The sequence below is a fragment of the Gorilla gorilla genome, chromosome 16 (assembly GCF_029281585.2).
Source record: "Gorilla gorilla gorilla isolate KB3781 chromosome 16, NHGRI_mGorGor1-v2.1_pri, whole genome shotgun sequence".
Classification (NCBI taxonomy): domain Eukaryota; kingdom Metazoa; phylum Chordata; class Mammalia; order Primates; family Hominidae; genus Gorilla; species Gorilla gorilla.
This window is the reverse complement of record NC_073240.2, coordinates 27887441-27910161: the sequence shown is the minus strand read 5'-3', so window position 1 is coordinate 27910161 and position 22721 is coordinate 27887441. Positions and strand designations below refer to the sequence as shown.

At 44.5% G+C, this 22721-nt stretch overlaps 1 protein-coding gene across 5 annotated transcripts in view; it reads left to right on the top strand.

Annotated features, from left to right (window-relative positions):
- The window catches only part of GABRB3 (gamma-aminobutyric acid type A receptor subunit beta3), a 230802-nt gene that overhangs the window by 129799 nt on the left and 78282 nt on the right, over positions 1-22721 (top strand). Inside the window, exon 1 of one of the 5 annotated variants that reach the window (XM_055364224.2) lies at positions 2012-2030. The exons of 3 other annotated variants lie outside the window; for them this stretch is intronic. Coding sequence is in view for 1 of the 2 variants with exons in the window: in XM_055364221.2 (XP_055220196.1) it covers positions 15417-15443 (27 nt within the window). In the remaining variant the exon portion in view is untranslated. Of the gene's footprint in view, positions 1-2011; positions 2031-15123; positions 15444-22721 lie in introns of those variants that run through there. One more of the 5 variants, XM_055364221.2, reaches the window with a different exon arrangement.

The window sequence follows — 22721 nt, the reverse complement described above, 5'->3', positions numbered from 1 at the left end:
GCCTTCTCTCTGTGTGCGTGTCTGTCTCCAAATCTCCTCTTTGTATCAGGACATCAGTCATGTGGGATAAGGGCTCACCCTAGCAACCTCATTTTAATTTAATCATCTCTGTAAACACTTCATCTCCAAATAAGGTCACATTCGTGAGATACCAGGGCTCAGAACCCCAACATATGAATTTGTAGAGAAGACTGTTTTCCATGTAGCAGGAAGACTGAGATTTTTAGTGCAAACCCAAAAATGTGCAATATCTTCTCAAGGCTTTCCAAATAAAACCAAAAATCTGTACCAGAGCCTCTAATCTTGGAGTGACTAATCCTGCCCTCTGCTTCTGGTCTGAATGTCCATCCCTGCAACCGCTGGTAGGCCCCTCAGCCTGGAATTCCTTCCCTCACCTCCTGCCCTGGGTACCCTCAGTCATCGCTGCCCAACTCCCTGTCACTTCTCATGGTGTAATATTTCTGTGGATGTTTGTCAGTGTCTGCCTCTCTCATTGAATTCCACGAAGCCCCACTGAGGCAGACAGTGTCTGCAACATAGGAAGTGCTAAACAAGTACTTGTTGAGTGAATGGAAAAGGGAAGGATCCGCAGTCTTGGTCTTTGCTAGCCTATGAGCAAGATCCTGACAGTGTCTTATTGTCTCCCCTATGATGGCAGGTGGTGGGTCACCAGTAGTGTTTGTTGGATGAATAAATGAAAAAGTAACAGAAGAGGAGGAAAGTTTGCACTTCGGAGGTCAGACTGAGGTCACCCGGGGACTTCCCGTGTGTCAGAACCAGTAGGGTGAACCCCCACACACACGCATGCATGCACGCGCGTGCACACACACACACACACAGTGTCATGAAAGCTGGGATGCATGTTGGTTCTATTACGTTCTCCTTGTTCAAAGAGAATGCTGATGATAGGAGCGTTGACCTCTGTGTCATGGGAGGGAGACTGAAGACACCACAACATAAACATTGCTCCTGCCTGAAGTTGAAAATTACCCTTTGGCTGGTACCCTTAGCTGTTGTTTTCGGAGTTTGCTGTATGGAGTGACTCTGATCTTGAGGGTTTAAGGTTGCCTGGTGGATGTGCTCAAAGTGGGCTGTGCCATCTCTGAGGGCTCCTCGTCTCTTTGCATGGCTTGCTCTTCTGCTTTCTGGCATCCCATCATTCTGAGGCTGTGTTCTACCATGACTGCAGTCAGGCACCTGGCCCCCAGGATGGGGGCACGGGGCAGTGCATGAGACCAGGGGAGAACAGTTCCTCGGTGAACTGTTATATAGGGCCTGTGGTGTTGTGGAGAAACATAAAATCTTCACAGGGACAGGATCTTGCTGGCCATTAAGGATAACCTTCTTATGTTAGATGAGCAACTGACAGAGTGCAGAATGGAGGAGACAGTCTAAGAAGGTCAGGGTGGAGGTGTCAGCTGAGGGTTCTTTGGTGAGATGGGACAGATGGGAAAGACTTGTGAGATGGTGAAAACAGAGGAGGGCCATGTGAGGAGAGTAGCAGGGAAGCCCCGAGGGACTGAGACAGACTGGCGATACCGGTGTAGTAGCGAAATCAACCCCAAAGCTGTGGACTGAGTCCCTGTCATATTTCTTTTATAAACTTCGTGAGGCAAATGTAATGAATAAATTAATAGAAAATGATGAATGGATAAACACAATAACTGAGTTCATAAATAAATGAATTTATTTAATAAATGTTCATCTGTTGAGTGATAATCTTTCTTGCAAATAACTCACAATATGTAAAAATTGTGTATCAGTGCAGCTATCTATTGCTGCTTTGGTGTGTGTGTGCGGGGGGGTACGCTTACATATATGCTTATATATGCAGGTAGAGAGGAGGGGGGATTATGTGTAGGATAGCACTTAGACTATTTTTAAAATGAGAACAGTAATTCAAAGTGTCCTTCATGTTTCTCATTTCTTTGCAGGCTATGCAGGAACTGCACAGCTAGGATTCAGCCACTGTGGAACTAACGTGGCTTATAGATTCATTTTTTCCTTTCCAGGAGTTTGGAATTGAAAATGTATGTATACATATATATACACAGTTGCTCCTCAGTGTATTCAGGGGCTTGGTTCCAGGACCACCCCCATACCTCCAAGTACACCAAAATCCACACATATTCAAGTCCCATAGTCAGTCCCGTGGAACCCATGTATACCGTACACGAAAAGTTGATCCTCTATTTTTGACTCACATTTGGCTGCAGATTCAGAACCGGTGGATATGGAGGTCCAACTATATTTATTGAAAAAAATCTGGGGGGAAGGCTTGGTGGCTTATGCCTGTAATCCCAGTGCTTTGGGAGACCGAGGCAGAAGGATTGCTTGTGGCTGGGAGTTCAAGACCGGCCTGGGCAACATGATGAGACCCTGTCTCGCAAAAAATTCTTTAACAAATTAACTGGGCACAGAGGTGAGGGCCTGTAGTCCCAGCTACTTGAGAGGCTGAGTTGGGAGGATTGCTTGAACCCAGGAGTTTAAGGCTTCAGTGAGCTATGATTGAGTCACTGCACTCTAGCTTGGGTGACAGAGTGAGACCTTGTCTCTAAAAAAAAAAAAAAAAGAGAAGAAAAAGTAAAACAATCTGTGTATAAGTGGGCCCCTACAGTTCAAACCTGTGTTGTTCAAGGGTCAGCTGTCTATTTTCCCTGTTCTTTATTCCTGATGCTACTTCATTAGTGCAGGACATCAGTATGGGTCTTGCTGTCAGCTGTCCTCCATCACAGCCAGGGAAGCCAAGGGGCATCTGGCCATGGCCCAGCCATGAACTGGTAGAGTAGTGTCGGCATGGTAAGTGTGGCCCACAGGCAGTGCTGATGGAAATGACCAGAGGCAGATGTGATCTACCTGTCAGGTTCAAAGGCTTCAATCAAGGACAGTTGAGGGACAAAAATAGAATGCTGGAAACCTTCATTCTAACTGAGAGTTTGTATTCCATAGGAATGCTGGCTCCTGCACTTCAGCACCCTTCTCCTTTAGTGTCAGTTTTGAACCTCAGCTATGCCAGTCAATTCACTTTCCTCTCCCTTCAGTGTCTTGCCTTCCTCTGGCCAGTGCCAGAGGGAAGGCATCCCAGAGAGGTGAGGGAGAAATGCCAGCTGGCTGAAGCAAGCCTTCTCTGCAGAGTCTCCCAACGTGGCTCCAGCTCTGGGAAGTCGTAGCATGCAGCGAGCAAGTTCTAGGTGTTATTTCTCCGCCTCATGTCCTGTGTCAGAAGGCGATCTGATCATTGCAGGCTGTCATTCATAAAGGTATATTTGATAATGGGCTGTAGTGCTACAGAGGCTGAGATGGGAGTCTACGGATCTTCATAGATGTTCGCCACTCCTCATACTGTTCTGTTTAACCTTGCTCCTGGACAAGGTTAGAAGAGGGTGTTGGATTTTGAGCCAGGGCATAGCAGGAGACAGTCAAAAGGATTGCAGCTTTTGTGACATCACATCCTATACATTTTAAGCGACAACAGTTTCACAGTTTTAAAGGTGAATGTAAAGCAAGTGAATCATGACTGATTAAATTACCATCTGTTAATTAAATTGCCAGTTATAAATTATAAACCCTAATTCTGATTAACACAGCAGCTAATGAATTGACATCTCTGGTTATGTTACAACTGAATCTGGCATGCACAATTCCAAACTCATGGGAGGTTTGGACAGTGTATCTCTAAGCTGTGTAATCATCTCTGCGGTGGCTGAATCCTGGCTGTGCAGTGCCTGCAAAGGAATGAGAAACATAAAGCACACTTTGAATTATTGTTCTCACAGTAAAAATCGTCTAGCTGCTATCCAACTTGAGGCAACTCTCACATATGGAAAACCTATATTTTAATATCCAACCTTACTCACAAAATCAGGAAAAGGTACAATTAACTTGATAGTTGATGCTTTAACCAGTGCCATGGTGAATAGAGACCTTTTGCTACTTTTTTTTTTGAGACGGAGTCTCGCTCTGTCGCCCAGGCTGGAGTGCAGTGGCGTGATCTCGGCTCACTGCAAGCTCCACCTCCCGGGTTCGTGCCATTCTCCTGCCTCAGCCTCCCTAGAAGCTGGGACGCCCGCCACCACACCCAGCTAATTTTTTGTATTTTTAGTATAGATGGGGTTTCACTGTGTTAGCCACCATGGTCTCGATCTCCTGACCTCGTGATCTGCCTGCCTCGGCCTCCCAAAGTGCTGGTATTACAGGCATGAGCCACCGCGCCCGGCCAACGTTTTGATACTTTAAATCACCATCTGAATGCTACTGGAAAGTTTGCATTCAGTGGCCTCAAGTTGGCTTGGCTGGTCCATACCTCTGTCATAACTCCCTTGAGCTCATTTGAATATGAATAGTGTGAGATGTTATGCTAAAGTTTAACAGGACTACAGCCTGTAGCTGAGGGAGTGCCCTGCTTTATTAAAACAATGCTCTCTGTTTTGAGTGATTTAATAGTTCTTGTTTATTTACCAACTTTCAAACCAAAATATGGCGATTTTTGCAATGAAAATCATCCATTCACAACTCTTGTTGGCATCATAGACATTTCACCTTCTCTTTGTGAAACCTAAATCTTCCATCTGCCTGCCTGATATGTGTGCATCATCACTGAAAGGGAATAATTAGAAACAGCTGTTTACATTTACCAGGAGCAGATATTAGAGGAATTAAAACAAACACAATCATTACCCAACAGCTTAAAGAAATCAAATGTACTGGCATATCTGAATTTCGCAAGAGCAAGGGATTTCTATATGAATACACTATGTGAATACACTGTAGGATATGGAAGTATCCTTTACATAATGATAGGAGCCAGCAAGCAAAGTTAACAGGTACTGGATACGTACAGTTTTCCCTCCATATCCTTGAAGGATTGGTTCCAGGACCCCTTGAGCATACTAAAACCCACAGATGCTCAAGTCCTTGATATAAAATGATGTAGTGTTTGCATATATCCTACACATATCCTCTCGTATGCATTAAATCATCTCTATTCTCATAATTCCTAATAAAATGTAAATGCCATGTAAATAGTTGCTATACTGTATTGTTTAGGGAATAATTACAGGAAAAAAATGTACCTGTTTGGTACAGACATAACCATCTTTTTTTTTTTTTTTTCAAATATTTTCCATCCGAGCTTGGTTTGACTCCACAGATGAGAATTCACAGATACAGGGGGTCTACTGTATTCTGAAGTATTCATTTCTGTTCTTAGTTTTACTGAAACACCTAGTCATTTTGGAATTAACAACGGGCATTGGGTTGATGGCCATGATTATTATAGCATCAGGCCCTGGACGAAGGCAGGTCCTCATGCTGAGGCCATCCTCAGACACCTGTGCTGCTGTGAGAACCATCTGAAAACCAGCGATGCTAGAGCCATGACCTGTGTCTTCTTGTTGTCATGTCAGGTGTTGACATGACATTGATGGCTTTTTGGAGACCCGCTTGAAACGGTTTGCAGCAAGACCATATTGACATCCACTAGAATCCCAGAAGCGAGTGGAAGACTGTGTTCTTGTACCTCACCGGAACAGACTCTTCCTAGTTCCCGGCGGAGCGTGGTGGGGGCTGTTCCTCTGCCAGTGGCTCAGCACACATGTGCATGTTTCTAAATATAGACTGTTGATTTTAGGAAATAGAATTTTCTGATTTGAGTGAAGTTGAAAGGTTTAAATCAAAATAGTGACCAGAATATGTATTAATGTCATAAAGACTGATTACATGCAAAAATAAGAATTCCAAATGGAGCTTTTAAAAAAATACCAGGCTTGGGCTTTACCTCCTGGGATTCTGACTCAAGGCAACTGGGGTGGGTCTTGGAACTGGATTAGGAAACAAGGAAAGAGAAGGAATAAAGATGACAAAGAGACTACAAAGTAGTGCTGTCAGAAGAGCAGCTGGATAAGGGATTGGCACTCAGAGGGGTCTCCAGCCTTCAGCCAGAAATGGGTGTCATCAGCTATGGTTTTTGTCAAACATCTTAGGAATGATTGAGATCACCTTGGAAGAGAGGAAGGAAAGAGCAGGGCTCAACTGAGGTAATCTAAGCTTTAGACCTAGAACAGAGGTGCCGTCTATCCTGGGAGCCCTGAGCAGAGCAGCCAGCCAGTGAAGTAAAAAGGCAAGAGGAGCGGGTATCACAGAGACTGGGCAGACAGGCATAAAGAGAACAAGCTCTCAGCCCTGCTGCATCTGCCTAGATATTGAGTAGGATGAGGACAAAAGAGTGCCCTTTGGGGGTCATTGTGTGACCTTGCTCTGACCAGGCTTGGACCAGGTTCAGAACCCTGGTGGGCTGATGAGGGATGGGGACTTCAGTGTCCAGAAATATGATTGATTACCAATTCTAAAGAACTCTCCATATAAAGCCACTAGAAATGGCAGATAAATTATAATGCACATTATTTAAATATATTACTTAATTCATAAGAAAATAATAGGAAGTCCCAGCTAAGAGTGAAAGCATTGTAAGCTGCACTTGGAGGATGGAAAGCCTGAGGTCTTTTGCCCTTGGTAACCAAGTGGCTTGGTGTCAGTGGCTAGGCAGAAACAGGAGGCTAGGGACTAGGCAAGTCCTCCAAGCAGAGGGCTGAAATGGAGTCCTCATAGAGCTGGTGCAATCAAAGGGGTACACAGTGAAAGGGTGTTCTAGAATAATGGTCGCCAACTATCAAACAAGGAAATGTGTCTGTCTCGCTAATGCTTCAGGTGGCCAAGACAATGTCTGCCCCAAGAATTTGTATCCCATGCCTGTGCTAATCTGGATTTGGGGTTTAACTTTAAGCTGCAGAGAAATTTTCACTTGAAGTAATCCAAGGCTATCAACCAATCTGGAACACCTCTAAAAAAACATACAGATCTTTTCTTAAGGGACACACCAACAACCAGGTTATACAGAACTTCTACACACTTGTTCAGTAGATTTTTATGCAATGCCTAATTTGTGCTCAGCACCATCCTAGATGCTGCAGATACATCTACGAACCAAAGAGAAAGAATTTCCTGCACTCATGCAGCTGATGTTCTAGCAGGGGGAAAAAGGAAAGAAACATAATAAATAAGTGCAATAAATAAACCTATCATCTAGAGTATGATTAGGATTAAGAGGATGGGAGCGTGTAGAGGGTGCAGGTTGCCACTGTCAGGAGGGTGAATCTGAGCAGACTTGACTGAGGTAAGGAAGTCAGGAGAAGGTTGTTAGGGGAAAGAGAGTTCAAGGCAGAAGGAACAGCGAATGCAAAGTGGAAGGATGCCTGGGTTGTTTGAGGAGCAACATAGAGGGTGTTGTTGCCAGAACTAAGCTAGCAAAGGTGACAATAATGAGAGGTGAGGTCAGAGAGATGCTAAGTGGGCCAGAGCATGTTGACTTAGGCTTTACTTAGGCAGGGAGCCACTGTAGGGTTTTGAACAGGAGAGCAAATGATCTGACTTCAGTTGTTCATTAATCATTCTGGTTGCTCCAGTGGGAACAAGACCATGGGAGAGAAGCGTGCAAGGACCCAGTTAGGACACCCCTAGACTAGGGATGGGGAGAGATGGTGTGTTTGACAAGGGTGGTAGAAACAGTGGTGATAAGGTATGGTGGAAACTGTGTCTGTGTTTAACATGGGGTCAATAGAATTTCAGACAGATTGATGAAGAATGTGAGAGAAGAGATGAGTGAAAAATGACTCCAGAAATGTTGGCTTGAGTAACTGCAAGGAGAGAATGCCGTTGTGTGAACTGGGAAGACCACAAGTGGATTGGTTTTGAGAGTAAGATCAATAATTCCATTTGAATGTGTTGAGTTGATTCTGGAGTTTGATTTAAAAATTTGGTTGGAGACAACATTTAGGAATTCTAAGCATATAGATGGAATGATCAGGATCAGCCATGCAGCTAGAGGCAATCACTTAAGGAAAGGAGTGCAGATAGAGAAGAGACCAGGGTCTGGTGGAAAGAGTGGGTGGATGGTGGCATAAAAAGAGGAGCCCTGGGGCCCTCTAGCATTAAAAAGAAGAGGCAGAATTGGAGGGAGTAGCAAAGAAGATGAGCCATTTAGGTCGGAGGAAAGGCAGGAGAGCATGTGTCCAGAATGGTGGAGAGTCTGTTTTGCCCTAATTACAAGCTAGCAAGTTGGTGCCATGGATGCTGGAGGAAGACATGGATCTGAATGGTCAGAGACAAAGGACAAGGTTAGTTCACAAGCAGGGCCAGCTACCTAATTTGAGGGGCCTAGTGCAAAATGAAAGTACAAGGTCCTTTGTTCAAAAAGTAGAAATAAGGTGCTGTTATTCTCCAATCTAAAGGTTAACATTTGTGTTTTCCCTCCTTTGGCACTGTGCTTGATTGGGTTTATGAAACCTGCATGGTAGTTCCTTTCTGGCTACCTGGGCTTTGATTACAGTATTCCAGAGGAAAGGGCTGCTTTATGCAATGCCTTGCAGAGATGTCCATCCAAATATTTATCCAATTAATAGCAATTCAGAAAAGACAACTATCAAACTAATATTTCTCGGCTATATCAAGTGCAGTACTGTTGATATTGTGATTTATCTAACAGCAATAATCTAATAAGTTCTGCACAGAAACTAGAAATAGGCATGATCTCAGAAATGAATAGACTTGCTCTCTAAAAATAGCACATCTCAGACATTGAAAGAACTCTAAAATGTGTGGCATCACTAATCCACATGATTTGTCTTTGAGGTGAGGAAATCCGTTGACAAATCCTGATCTAGATGCATATATGTGAAATCAAAGGGCAATTGAATTTTCACAGTGTAAGGGTATGGGAGCGGTCTTAAGACAGAAATACTCATTCTGTAAATGAAAGGGAGTAAAAAACCCATTAAGAAAGGTTGACTGGTACGGTTCTGGCATTCACTTGTGCCAAATATCAGAAATTATTCCTCCTGATAAATAAACGTCTTTCTTTCTGTTTAAGCATTTTTTTTTTGCCTTGTCCGCTCTCTTGAAGGGATTCAGAGAAGTAATTTTAAGTAATACTCAGTTTAGCAAATCTAATAACACAAACTCTATAAATCATGCCACCCAAGAGAGGACCATCACTATTTAAGAACGTAGAATTCTTAACCTTATGGTCATCTGCAGGAGCTATGTTTAAGCAGGGGAAGAGCACAGAGGCATGGATCATCCAGCCTGATACACGTCTCACAGTCAGAATGGGGATGAATCACTTGCCAGTCTCCAGGGGTAATGTTCACCCAGTTCAAGTACCTTTGAAATATGGAGATTGAGGGTGCCTTGTCCAAGCAATATGGATGTTTTTCACAGCCAGTTCTCAGAGCATCTTTGGAAGAATGATATCACTGGAGTCACTGCATTCCCTTTTGGAATTCTCTTAATTAAAGATAGTTGCCGGAAAATAAAACTATGGCTTTGATTAGTACACATATGTTTCAACATATAAAGTCTCTCTCTCTTCCTCTCTAAATATATATATATATATTTAGAGATACATATATCTCTTACTTACTTGGGAAAGTTATCTAATCTTTAGAGATTATCTAATATTTAGAGATATATATATAATTTTTAGTTTTCTCTCTATAAATATGTGTGTATATATGTGTGTATGTATACATACACACACAAACACATATATACACAAGTATTTAGTGAGTATTGTTCAGATAAATACCTGTTTTAAATAAAGGAGAGTATGCAATGACTCTGCAGTTTACCAGCACATTCCAGAAATTCATTCATATAATATTGTGTTGAGTTGGAACATCTGCTCCCTTATAGAGTGTGAGGCATCTGGTCATTCCCTATATTTTTCTATTTAACCCATAACATGTCTGAGGTTTGGTATTTGACCTCCATACTCTAGACACCATGGGTAAGCATGCTTCTGGGATGCAATTTGTGAGTCTAGGCACTCATCCTCTAATCCGTTGCCATGGCGACATCAGTGGAAACACTCCAGCCCTCAGCACCGCAGCTGACCTCATGATCCCATTCTAGAGATGAAAGATTTTTAGGAAATAGTATCAACAGAACATAGTGGCTGAATGATTGTTGGAGGTTAGGGTGAGAATGAAAGAGGCTGGTATATTGCTTCTGGTTTGGGTTGGGTTGTGTGAGTGGGTGGGTGGGTGAGCACATTTGAGGCACGAAGACAGTGAGTTAATTTTGGACATGATGATCTTGGGTTGCATGTGGGGCATCTGGATGGAAAGGTTCAGAAGGCAGTGGGATCAATGCATCCAAATCCCAGGAAAGTAGAATGGGCCAGAGACAGCAGTGGAAGAATGAAGACCCAGAGGCTGATCAGGAGTGGGAAAGGGGGGTGCCCCTCTCCCTTAGCTCTTTGGTGCCCAGTTTGGGAGAAGAAGCAACCTCTCCAAAAAAAGGCTACAGTAGGTCACCAACTTACAACTAAAGGAGGCTGCAAAGGGAATGCTTATTGAAAATGTTCCTTATATGGAGGAGTCACTTTGTTGTACCTGAGTGAGTTAGAGAAAACGCCACACTTTGAAACGAATTAAGAGTCCGTTTATTTAGCCGGCGGCCAAGAGATGGCTAACGCTCAAAGTTCTTTCAGCCCTGAAGAAGGGGCTAGATTTTCTTTTATACTTTGGTTTAGAAAGGGGAAGGGGGTCTAGTTAAAACAATTTTACAGAAATAAAGTAGGCAAAAAAGTTAGAAGGATAAATGGTGACAGGAAAGTAAACAGTTCCAGGTGCAGGGGCTTTAAGACTATTACAAGGTGATAGACGTGGGGCTTTGGGCGTTATCAGTCAGACGAATTCCTGGGAACTGCGGATATTGCTCACCACAGTATCTTATCAGTTAATTGCATTCTTGGATGTGCTGGGAGTCAGCTTGCACAAGTTAAGTCCTTGAGGAAGGGGCTGCCAGTGAAAAAGCCAAGATGGAGTCTGTCTGGCTGTCTTAGCTAAGGGAGAGTCAATTCAGGTGGAAACAAGGCTAGGTGATTAAAGGAAAGAGGAGAGTCTAAAAACAGGGTTAGTAATAACAGGTTGGGCATTACACTTGACTATAGGATGGGGTTTTCTAAAGGTACAGGGAAGAGAGAGTGGGTGGGAGGTGAGCCCTGGAGCACTGGAAGGGTGGCTGTCAGGGTCAGCTGCAGTAGGATGGCTGGTGGTGGTTTCATTTTGATTAGCACTGTAGCTCTTTTATAAATTTGTGTTTAATTTTAATTTATAATTTCAAAGTAATTCACAGCAGAAAAAAATGTTTTATGAAAAAAAGCTAGTGACCTGATACATTTCAGGAAACAAGCTTGTATTGCATTTGGATATTGAGTAGACGATGAAACTTGGGATTTGAGAGCAAAGGGTGAAGCCTGCTCCAGATAATTTTGGGAATTCTACACCATTGGGCTGGGATTTCTTCACCTGCATCTCAGGAAAACACAGCACATTTTCATTTGTGGTTTGGTGTGTACTTGCTGTAGAATAGTGGGGCTGGGGGCAGCTAATAAAGACGGTCCTTTTTCATTCGGTTCTAGAGGGTCTTCTTTCAGGGGTGACTGGCCCTGCTCTTGAGACAAGAGAAAGTACAATTTTCCAAATGCCTGTTATGAATCCAGCACTGTGTTAAGCATTGTTAGATCAATTAATGGCTACAGCACTTTTGCAAAAGGAGCATTTTTAGTTTCATTTTTACACAAGAGGTTGCTAAGGCTCAGAATAATTAGATAACTTTCCCAAGTAAGGCACATGGCAAGGGTGTCACCCAGCGAGTCTGACACATTTTGCTCCAGCACACTCAACACCGTCGGCAAACAAGCACCTGCATGAACAGTTTATTTAGGGAAGGGCATCTCTCTTACATTTCCCTGGTTCTCATTGGCTTAGGTTGAATTCTCCAGAGTTCTTCTCACAGTACAATGTATTTGTCCTCTGAATGTAGGTCAGTGCAGTCATTTTGCTTTTCAAACTTACTTGACTCCAGAAAAGTATCTTTTTAGACTTATAAAGAAAAACATTTTCAAAATAATTCCTATCCTATGCCAGCTTTTCAGATAGCTTTAGGGGCCTGGGAGACTTATATCTCTTTTCACCAGCCCTTTCAGATTTCATACAGAGGTGACTACTTCATCTTCTGACTACATTTAGCATTTAGATGGATGAATAAATGCACATTCTGCCTTTCGGCAGGTATAAAGGCTGAAAAGCCTCAGTAACTGGACTCCTCTCCTGCCAGCCCTAGGCTGAGTGAGAGGACCCTTACATATATACTTCTTTCGCATTGCTGTACACTTAACTCAGCACACCATGTCCTCCCCATGCTAAGGACTTCAGAATGCGTGGCAGGCAGTCTTCACAGATCCAGTGACAGGCATAAGACAGTGAGGTCGCCTGTCACTTGCTGGGCCAGTAGGAGGCCAACTTGAGACTTCGGCACGTTCGCTTCCAAAGCTGCTTCTCCTAATCACTCTAATTGTACTTGGATCCATTTTTCTTTCTCCCCACTAGATTGTGAGCTTTTTAAAGGTACCAATTCTGTCTTCCTTATCTCTGGATCCCTAACACTAAGTATGGTTCTTGGTGCATGGTAGATAATCAATGCTTAAAGCAAGATGGAGGGAGGCAGAGAAGGAAGCTGTTTTATTATTAAACATCAAATAGAGTCAACAAATGGAAAGCTAGATACCATCGAAGTCTGTTATGGGAGGAGAGTTGGTTGTGATGTTAGATATCTAGTTTTTGGTCATTAAATGGAATAGATTGGAATTACCAAAATAAATTTTGTTAACAAAAGTGCCGATTTCCTCAGCCTAACCTTCCTTGTAGGAATGACTGCAAAGGAAGTCACCACCACCTAGGGCTTATGTAAGCTTCTCAGAACAATTTTCCATCTTTCCTGACCTGAGAACAACTTACCTGCAAGGTTTTGTATCATAAACTTGCTGAACCAGATGCAAATGCAGGTGTCCTGTGGTTTTCACAGCTGCAGTTAAATATTTAAATTTGGTTTAGAAATTGCATTTCTTTCTCAGGGATAGTAAATGTTTTCTTCATTTCCTGTGCTAAGGAATGTAGTCAATTACTTAATTGCAGAATAATGAGCAATATTTCCACTTTCAAATGTGTATTCTTGTCATTTTAATGTCATAAACGCCAAGAGATTTGCAAAAGCAGGAAGAAACTTTGTTGTTTATATGTCTTACTGCAATTCATCTGAGCTGCCTGAATTATACACCTAAAGATGAGCTGAGGTTTCATTTTGTTTTGTTGTTGCTGCTGCTTGTATATTCTCAGGAGATTTTGAAAGGGCAGTCACTATGTATAAATGCTTCACTTGTGGGTGGCTCATATTCCAGAATGCCTGCTCCCGGCACTCAGGGCTTCCTCTACAGCTTCTAGGTCCAACAGTACTTTCCTTGCCTCCCAGCGGCACTGTGGCTCCAAAACAGGGAGCCTGGGCTAGTCCTCGTGTCTCACCAGGAACTGTGGCTTCTTACCTTCGCATGAAATTGTTTGATAATCTGTAGTGAAACCTAACAACCCTTTTTGTCATATTTTTTTCTATAGGAAAACACTGCAGACATCCTAAGCAAATGACGTACAAATTTGTGGAACTCCACCCACTAGTATTGAAAGCAATTTGAGCTTGTAAAACACGCATCCCATGAACTTCAGGGTTTTGTGCTAACTGATTGATACACACACCGATACTGAGAGAGATTGTATTTTCTGTGGAGAGGGCCCCCGATTTCATTAGATTATCAAAGGGCTTTATGATCCCCAAAATAAGCCAAGATGAATAAATGACTTTTTAATTCAAGTGATTTTGTTTGCAAAGTTTTTAAGCAAGACCCTTTTTTTAAGAAAGGTTCTGTTTTTAAGAAAGACTCTTTGTTTTGAATGCAACTCTTACTCGAATATTTCTTCATGCTGATTGTAAGTTCTTCAGAAGGCTTTTATGAGAGAAAGGTATTGATTCAAGACATCTTATCTAATGATTTTGATAAACTACAATAGTTCAAACCACTATAATTCACCAAAACAACTCCTGCTCCAGAGAGCATACTCCAGAGAGTTCCAGTTCCCAGTGGACTGGAGAATTCCCTTGTGTTTTCCTCCTCACCGCCTGAGCACTCTCCATTAAATCCCATATCCCACGGCTGCAATGTCCACAGGAACCTGTCACGGTATAACCAGAGGTGCTGGCAGCTTTCCCTTCTGTGGACAGCTGTTTCAGGTACAGAGGGACTGGGTAGAGCAGGGGCCCAGAAGGTCTCTGCAGGTGCCCTGGGCTCCTGCCCACCCAGAGGAAAGAGCCTCACCTCCGGGAGCCTGGCCGAGGAATGCAGGAGTCCAAGGATAATTGCTCCACAAGGGCTTCCCCAGCGGCCTTCCCTAGTGAGGGTTTGGGGTTGAACCGCTGAGTAAATGGGGTGGCAGAGGTCGTGGAGGGTTGCGGGGTGCCAGGACCTCTCATTGCCTTTACCTACAGCCTTCTAAGTACTGTATCCATCCAGGGCCAGCCCCATCTCAGGATTTGCGCTGCACCTTACCAGAAGCCAAACGTTCTCAGGGTGCCCAGGGCTATGGAGACACGCGCTAACAAAATAAGTTTGAGTCAGTATTGGTGAACACACATTCAGTGTGTCAGTTAATTAATTTACAGGAGGGATATTTTATAAATGCTTGAATGGCTATAAATCTCAAGTCCCACTAAGAGTGTAGTTTTCTAAAGTCAGGTTACATCTAATTATAACCAGAAGGGGCTCGGTGAACTTAGAAGCTGCACCAGGGCTAAAGAGTTTGGTGATGTGAGAAGTGGAGTGTTACCACCTTCGGTTTGTGGGGCTCACCCACAGCCGAGGACGAGGACACTTCTGCATCCCCTGGACACGGGGCTGTGTCTCCGCAGCCCCACTGGAAGCTGCTATTTTTGCAAGCTCTGACCTCTCCACCAATACCCCCTCCTCCTCCTGCCAACACATTCGGTCTAGATGTGCTGATAAGGCTGGTTGTGCCACAGCCAACAGCCAGTGCCAGGAGACAGTCTGTCTCTTCCCGGTGTGTGCTAATCTAATCAGGCCCACCCTCCCGGGGCGAGGTTCTCCACGCCGCACAGCGCCGCGCACAGGGAGGAGCTTGCCCGCCAGCTTCCTGAGCTGGGCCACGCCTTTTCCGCTACGGGCCACGCCTCTCGAGCCACAGACCACGCCTCCTCCCGCTCCGGGCCAAGCTTCCGCGCTGCCCTCCTTTCCAGGCCCCGCCCCTGATTGCCGCCGCTTCGCAAAGCCCTGCGTCTCCCGGGAGCTGCTTCTCCCCACACTCCACCCCTGCGCCTCCCCGAGCTTCAGCCTCTCCTGTGAAGAGCAGGGATGGAGAGGAAGCGACAGTCACAACTTCCGGTTAGCGTGGCGGAGGCTCTCGGAGTCTTTGGGACCTCAGCACCGGGATACCGGGAGACTCCCTCGTGTCCCCATGTGGGCCACCTACCAGACAGAAGAGGTAAAAGTCGGGGACGCGGGCTCTCGGCAGTCACGCTCTTGCACCTGACTCCCCCACACCTCCCAGCTCGGATTTCCAAGGCCTGAGAGCCTCTGTTTGAGGACTGCCGTTTCAGGCCTCTGCTGGCCCCCTTTCGTCTCTCTAGGGCTCCTTCAGCTACCCTGGGGGGGTCACCAACCTAGGTAGAATGTGAGGTCCACCCTGTGGAGCCATCTCCTCTGCCTAGCCCTGTGGCACTGTCTTTTTTTTTTTTTTTTTTTTTGCGAAAATAGCTGTGTAGAGTCAGTTGATAACAGGAGCTGCTTCGTCCAGATGTCCATACCCAAGACTGGCCCTCCAGGGTCAGCCGCCCTGCCCTTCACATAGCTGAATCTTTTACTTCTAGGTTTAGATCAGATGGTTGTTTTTCCAAGAATTCACCTGTATTCATCCTTCCCAGAAGTGGCTTCTTTTTCTGATTACCATATCCCTTCGTGTTTAGTATAGCACTTAACCTAGATTGCTTTTGAATTCTTGGAACCTGCAATTATTGTCTCTGCCACATGGGCAGCCCCTGAGGGCTCACAGTGCCTCAGGTTCATCTTCGCCTCCCCCAAATTGCCTAGCAGGCGATAAGCACTCAATAAACATTTGCTGAATAACTGAGTAAATACAGGCACACCCTCAGAGATACTGCAGGTTCTGTTCCAGACCATTGCTGTAAAGCAAATATCATGAAGTGAGTCACAAATTTTTTGGTTTCCCAAGATATATAAAAGTTATGTTTACACTATATTGTAGTCTATTAATTGTCCAATAACATTGTCTATAAAATATACATACCTTAATTGAAAATACTGTATTGCTAAAAGTGCTAACAATCATCTGAGCCTTCAGTGAGTCATGATCTTTTTGCTGGTGGAGGGTCTTGCCTCAGTGTTGATGGCTGCTGGCTGATCAGGGTGGTGGTTGCTGAAAGCTGTGGCAGTTTAAGACAACAATGGAATTTATTACTTTGACTATTCCTTTCATGAAAGATTTCTCTGTAGCATTGGATGCTGTTTGATAGCATTTTACCCAGAGTAGAACTTCTTCCAAAATTGAAGTCAATCCTCTCAAACCCTGCCACTGCTTTATCAACTAAGTTTATGTAATCTTCTAAATCCTTTGTTGTCATTACAACAATGTTCACAACATCCTCACCAGGAGTAGATTCCATCTCAAGAAACCACTCTTTGCTCATCCATAGGAAGCAACTCCTCATTCATTCAAGTTTAATCATGAGATTCCAGAAATTCAGGGAAATCTTCAAGTTTCACTTCTAGTTCTGTTGCTATTCCCACCACATCTGCAATGACTTGAACCCCTCAAAGTCCTCCATGAGGGCTGGAATCCACATCTTCCAAACTCCTCTTGGTGTTGATATTTTGACCTCCTCCTATAAATCATGAATGTTCTTACTGACATCTAGAATGGTGAGTCCTTTCCAGAATGTTTTCAGTTTACTTTGCCCAGATCCGTAAAAAGAATCACTGTCTATGGCAGCTACAGCCTTGTGAAATGTATTTCTTAAATAATAAAACTTGAAAGTCAGTTTCTCCTTGATCTATGGGCTGCAGAATGGATGTTGTGTTAGCAGACATGAAAACAACATTCATCTCTTTGTGCGTATCCATTAGAGCTCTTGAGTGACCAGGTACATTGAAAATGAGCAGTAACATTTTGAAAGGAATGTCTTTTCTGAGCAGAAGGTCTCAACTGTGGGTTAAAAATATTCAGTTTTGTAAACGTGTTGACACCCAGGTTTTATTGTTGCATTTTTTGAGCATAGGCGGAGTAGATTAGCAGAATTCTTAAGGGCCCTGGGATTTTCAAAACGGTGGGTGAGCACTGGCTTCAACTTAAAGTCAGCAGCTGCAATTAGCCCCTAACAAGAGAGTCAGCCTGTCCTTTGAAGCTCTGAAGCCAGACATTGACTTCTTCTCTCTTGCTATGAAAGTCCTACATGGCCTCTTCTTCCATTAGAAAGACTTCTTCCAAAGTCTACACTGAAAACCTGTTGTTTAGTGTAAACACCTTCATCAGTGATTTTAGCGGGATCTTCTGGATAACTTGCTGCAGCTTCTCCATCAGCACTTGCTGCTTCACCTTGCACTTTTATGTTATGGAAATGGCTTCGTTGCTTAAACCTCATGAACCAATCTCTCCTATCTTCTAACTTTTCTTCTGCAGCTGCCCTACCTCTTTCAGCCTTCACAGAATTGAAGAGAGTTAGGATTTTACTCCAGATTAAACTTTGACTTAAGGGAACGTTATGGCTGGTTTGATATTCTATCCATATCAGCAGTCAGGCTGTTGGACTTTCTTATCATTCCGCAGAGTAGCACTTTTAATTTCCTACTAAAACTTTTTCTTTGCATTCACAATTGGGCTAACTGGTAGAAAAGGCCTAACTTTAGGCCTATAAAAATCTTTTGCACATCAGTCATTTGACCTGCCTCCCTCACTAAGCTTAATCATTTCTGGTTTTTCATTTACCATGAGAGATGGGTGACTCTTCCTTTCACTTGAACCCTTAGAGGCCGTTGGAGGGCTACTAACTGGCCTGATGTTGATATTGTTGTGTCTCAGGGAATAGTGAGGCCCAAGGAGAGGGAGAGATACAGGGTTAAGGGTCAGTTGGTAGATCAGTCAGAGGACACACAACATTTGTACAATAAGTTTGCCATCTTATATGGGTGCTATTCCTGGTGCCCCAGAGCCATAATAATAGTAATATCAAATATCACTGATTATAGGTCACCATAACCAATATAAAAATAATGAAATACTAAGATTAACATCTTGTGAAAATTACCAAAATATGACCCAGAGACATGAAGTGAGCATATGCTGTTGGAAAAACAGTGTTGTTCAACTTACATGCTCAACGCTGGGTTGCCACAAACCTTCAATTTGTTAAAAATGCAGTATCTGTGAAGCACAGTAAAGTAAGGCAGGCGTGTATCTAATGATACAGATAGTTTCTTGTGCAGCCTGGGGGTCTGGCAAAAGAGGGAACGTTAGCAACTCAACTGGTGGAGGACGCGGGCTGCTTCTGTAAACGATATCAACAGTCTGTCTCATTTGGTGTCCACTGCTACCTCCCCAGCCCCTTGTCAGCCAGCAGGAACCATAGCAACAGGGATCCACCCTGCCCCAGAGTGGCCAGCTTGGCTGTTCTTTGAGAAGCTCCACCCTTCCCAGTCATTTCTTATTTTTGTACCCAGACATCACCTGAGTCCACCTCGAGCATTAAGGTTAAAGAACAAAGGCTTAATTTCCATTTCATGTTCTGTGAGGAATCCAGTGTCCCCTCTGCTCCCCACAGCCAATATTCCTTTAGTCCTTGGAGCTTTTAAAGTCTCAAAGTATCTTCTGTTTCTGCAGACAGGCTTGGAATTCAAAACTCTGACAGACTCTCCATCCCATGCAAATTCCTTCTCTTTGTGACTGTGCTCTTCTCTTTGGTTCATGCCACATCATTGCAAAGGTAAAAATTGGTGACTTCCCTGGGATGTATGGGATGCATTGAAGAAAAGGATACTTTTACAAAGCATCTTTCTATAGCAGCTGTGCTAAATGTTTGGCGATGGGTTGGGCGTGGAAGGAGGAGTTGGTGGTGCCGGAGTTCTGATTACTGCCCTGAAGAACCCCCCTGCATGACCTGACTCTCCATGCTCAGAGACATCCTTTCAAAGCCCCACCCTGCCAAGCTCACTCCACTTTATTGTGAGGAACTGTTTAGCTCCCATCCCTTGGAGCTTCCACATTGAGAGCCAGGCCCTGAAAGGAGGTGGCCCGAACTTCAAGTTCCACTATCCCGGGTTACTTGTGTTTGAGGGAGTGGAGGGAGTGGATGAGGAGCGAGTTACTTCAGCTCTTCAATTTTTGTTACTTCATCGATATAGGATAATAATTATAATACCTGCCTCCTAGTTAAATGAGGTACTAGGTAGCACAGGGCCTGGAGTTTTCTGAAGGATCACTCACACAAGCGGCTGCCCGCTGTTCCTGGCTCAGTGCTCACCACTGCACGTCACAAGGAGCGGCACCATGGCTCCCATAACAGGAAAACCCTGCATTTGCTACTCCCAGCTGCACGAGAGTAGAGGGAGGCTTGGACCTTTCCACCATCCCCTTCCCTTTGTTGCCAGCTAGTAAGTATCCCAGAAAAAAAGGAGGACACTGATTTGTGCCCCCACTGATGTGATAGTCCTTGCCATACATGGCTGATCACATGCAGCGGGTTTGGATTTTCATACTGTTTTTTCCCTCTTGCTGTTACCTAAGCTCTTACCCACTAGTCCACTCAAGTCACCTCAGCAAACACCCAAGACCCAAACTGAGAGGCGCTGCTGGTGGTGCGGAGAGCGACACAGTCCAAAATAAGACGCGGAGCCCGAGCTGTCAGGCTGTGAGTGACAGCCGGGCTCCCAGGGCTGACTGACAAGTTCTCTCCCTTCTTGTGGCAAGCCATGTGCGAGCCCATCCAGAGGGACTCTGAGAAGGGCGCTAGACATCGCGACTCAGGCGTAAGCATGCGGGGTTAGGAGTAAAGAAAGAAACAAGTGAAACTTCTATTTCAATACGAGTGTAACATGGAGGGTGATAGTAGAGAAACTCTGTGGTCGCCACCACTAACACGTTCTCCTTTTGTCGTGAAACCACAGCTTTACATGCCTCAGTTCCAGTGCACCGCCCACACCAGCGAAAGGTAATGGTGATGAAGGGGCGGAATATGCCCTGTGAAGGTGCATTCTCATCCTGATGTTCTGCATCAGCCCAGTGTCCGAGAACCTTTCAGGCCTTTGCTTTACCCACCACTCAGCACTGTCCACTCCTTGGAGGCCTCTGCACACCATCCCTTCTACCCCTTGAACTCACCATTGCTACGCTAGTTTTCCTCACAGGCAGCTTTGTGTTTTAAACTGGAGGTTTTATTATTATTTAGGTCAGGCAAGGCCGACAGATCAGGAGACAACTGCCATTGAGAGGAGAGTGTGTTCCTTCCAGTTCCGGAGCAGCAGGGAGCCACACCATGCCATGGAGGCTGCTCAGGGAGTGCCAGGGTGGGTCAGGCAGCAGAGGGAGGGGAAATGCCTTTATTGTGGTTGCTGGGAAGGAATGGGTGACACGGGGTGTGCAGGCTCAGAATTGGCTGGTTTAAATAATTTCAGGCCCGTGGGGCACAGGGGCTGTCTTTAGTTGTCCAGTACCTGGACCTGGGGCAGTTTAAGCGGGTGATAGGGACCCCAGAATGTGCAAGCTCAGTAAAAGAGGTGGTTGGAGTCTAAGGCGCTAAAATCTATGCCCTATGAATTTATGGCATAATAGGTATAAAAAATAAAAGACCTCTGGACTGTAAAAACAAACAAACAAAAGAGATGGTTGGGGTGTGGGTTCTGGATTGGTTGGTTTGCATGTGAAAAGTACACTCCTAGGAGAGTTGCTAGCCATCTCTAGGAATTAGCCAGCCCTGGAAGGGGCCCTCCCTCCAAGGTCCACAGGGTCGCAGATCAAAGCATCAGAATACAGAAATAAAAGACACGGTTAATACTCTTGGTCATGGCTCTCTGCTCCATGGAAACTATCAGTGGCTTTCATTGGCTGCGAAGGTGGCATTCTAGTTTCCACCTGTGGTCACTGCCCTGGGGTCTAGCCTGACTCATTGCTCTGCTCTCTTTTCCCCATAAACTCAGCATTCCAGCAAAACTGCACTCCACGGGCTTTTCCATCAGGCCCTTAAGAGCAACACCCCATGTGTTTTTTGATGTGCCGTGCCTGCTGTCTACCTAGCCGAGGCTTATCTTTAGTGTCACTTGCTCTGTGAGAATCTTTAATTGGTGGTGGTGGTGAGGGCCCCCATAGGTTATTACTAGGCACAGAGCTGTGCCCACAAAAGTGTCTGGGAAAAAAAATGCCTGCTTCTTTTCATCTGCTTAAATGCTGCCTCTCCTTTAACTTGAAGACAAGGCCTCTCCAAAGACTGTCCCAGCCCATTTGGACTTTCTTGCCTTTCCTTCCACTCTTAATTTTTATGGGACTCAAAGCTTAAAGACGTATTTTGTTTACCGTGATATAGTACAAGCTGGTTTTGTTTCCCCTTCTTGTGGCAAGCACCTGAAGACAAATCGATGTCCTCTATCAGTCCCTAAGCCTCTATATTCCAACACTATTGAGAGCAGCAATAAACAGCCATCAGTTTAGCAACACCGTGAATTGCCCTGCAAGAAGCAAAAAGAATACTGGAGGGGTTGTCAGAGGCCTGTGTTGAGACTGGATTCTTCAACCGATTTGCTCTCCATCTCTCGCTGTCCACAAGTGAGGATGTTTGCAGACATGATCTTAAAGTGTGTGAACTCAGAAAGCTGCTTTTGCAGAATGGCAGCGATTTTTTCCCCTCCGTGGTTGGATAATTTACCTCCTAACCTTTGATGTTTTCAGCTTGTATCTTTCCACAGAAGGGTGCAAAATGTCCTGTGAATATCACCAGATTTTTAGACTTGGTCATTCTAGAACTGAGTAGTGATTGTCCCCAACAAAAAGAGAATTTCTTTTGTTCCCCCATGTCTAGCCTCTGATTTGTCTTTTTTTCCACTTTGTTCTCGATAAACTAACTGCTTTGGCAAAACGAAAGCAGAACCATCACGTAGATATTTGGTAATTTTGTGGGCAAGCCTGTGGATAACACCATGGCCCTGTCTGTCTCCCACCTCCCATATCCTGCTTTGACCTCAGGTTCCCATTTTCCTCAGGTGAATATGTCATCATCTCCGGGTGATTTTATGGTCCAGTTAATGTAGAAATGGCCACGGCAAGCTGGAGGAAAAAGGAAATACAATAGGTAGGGCATGGAGACCTCCCACAGTCCCTTGTGTCTCCAGAGGATGTTTATGGAAGGTTTGTATTTATAGCCCTCATGGAGGGCAGAACCAGAGGAAAGTGGCTCAAATTGCAGAGAGAGAGTTTGTAGATAGAGCTCATCTGTGGTAGGTGGTTAAAGCACCTGTCTGCCTGGTGGGAAAGAGAGCATCCATGGGAACAATCTAGTTCCCCGCCAGCAACCTGATTTTACGATGACTTTTTCCCCTTTATTTCTATGCTGTTATCTGTTAAATGCCAGTTTGTCTAGTCTGCTTCTTAACCTAAGTAAAACAGAGGACATCTATACATGCCACACACAGATTCATATACCTGTTAAAACTGGTATTTGCATTCACAAGAAAGCAGCCATTGCTTCCCATCCTGCATAAAAAT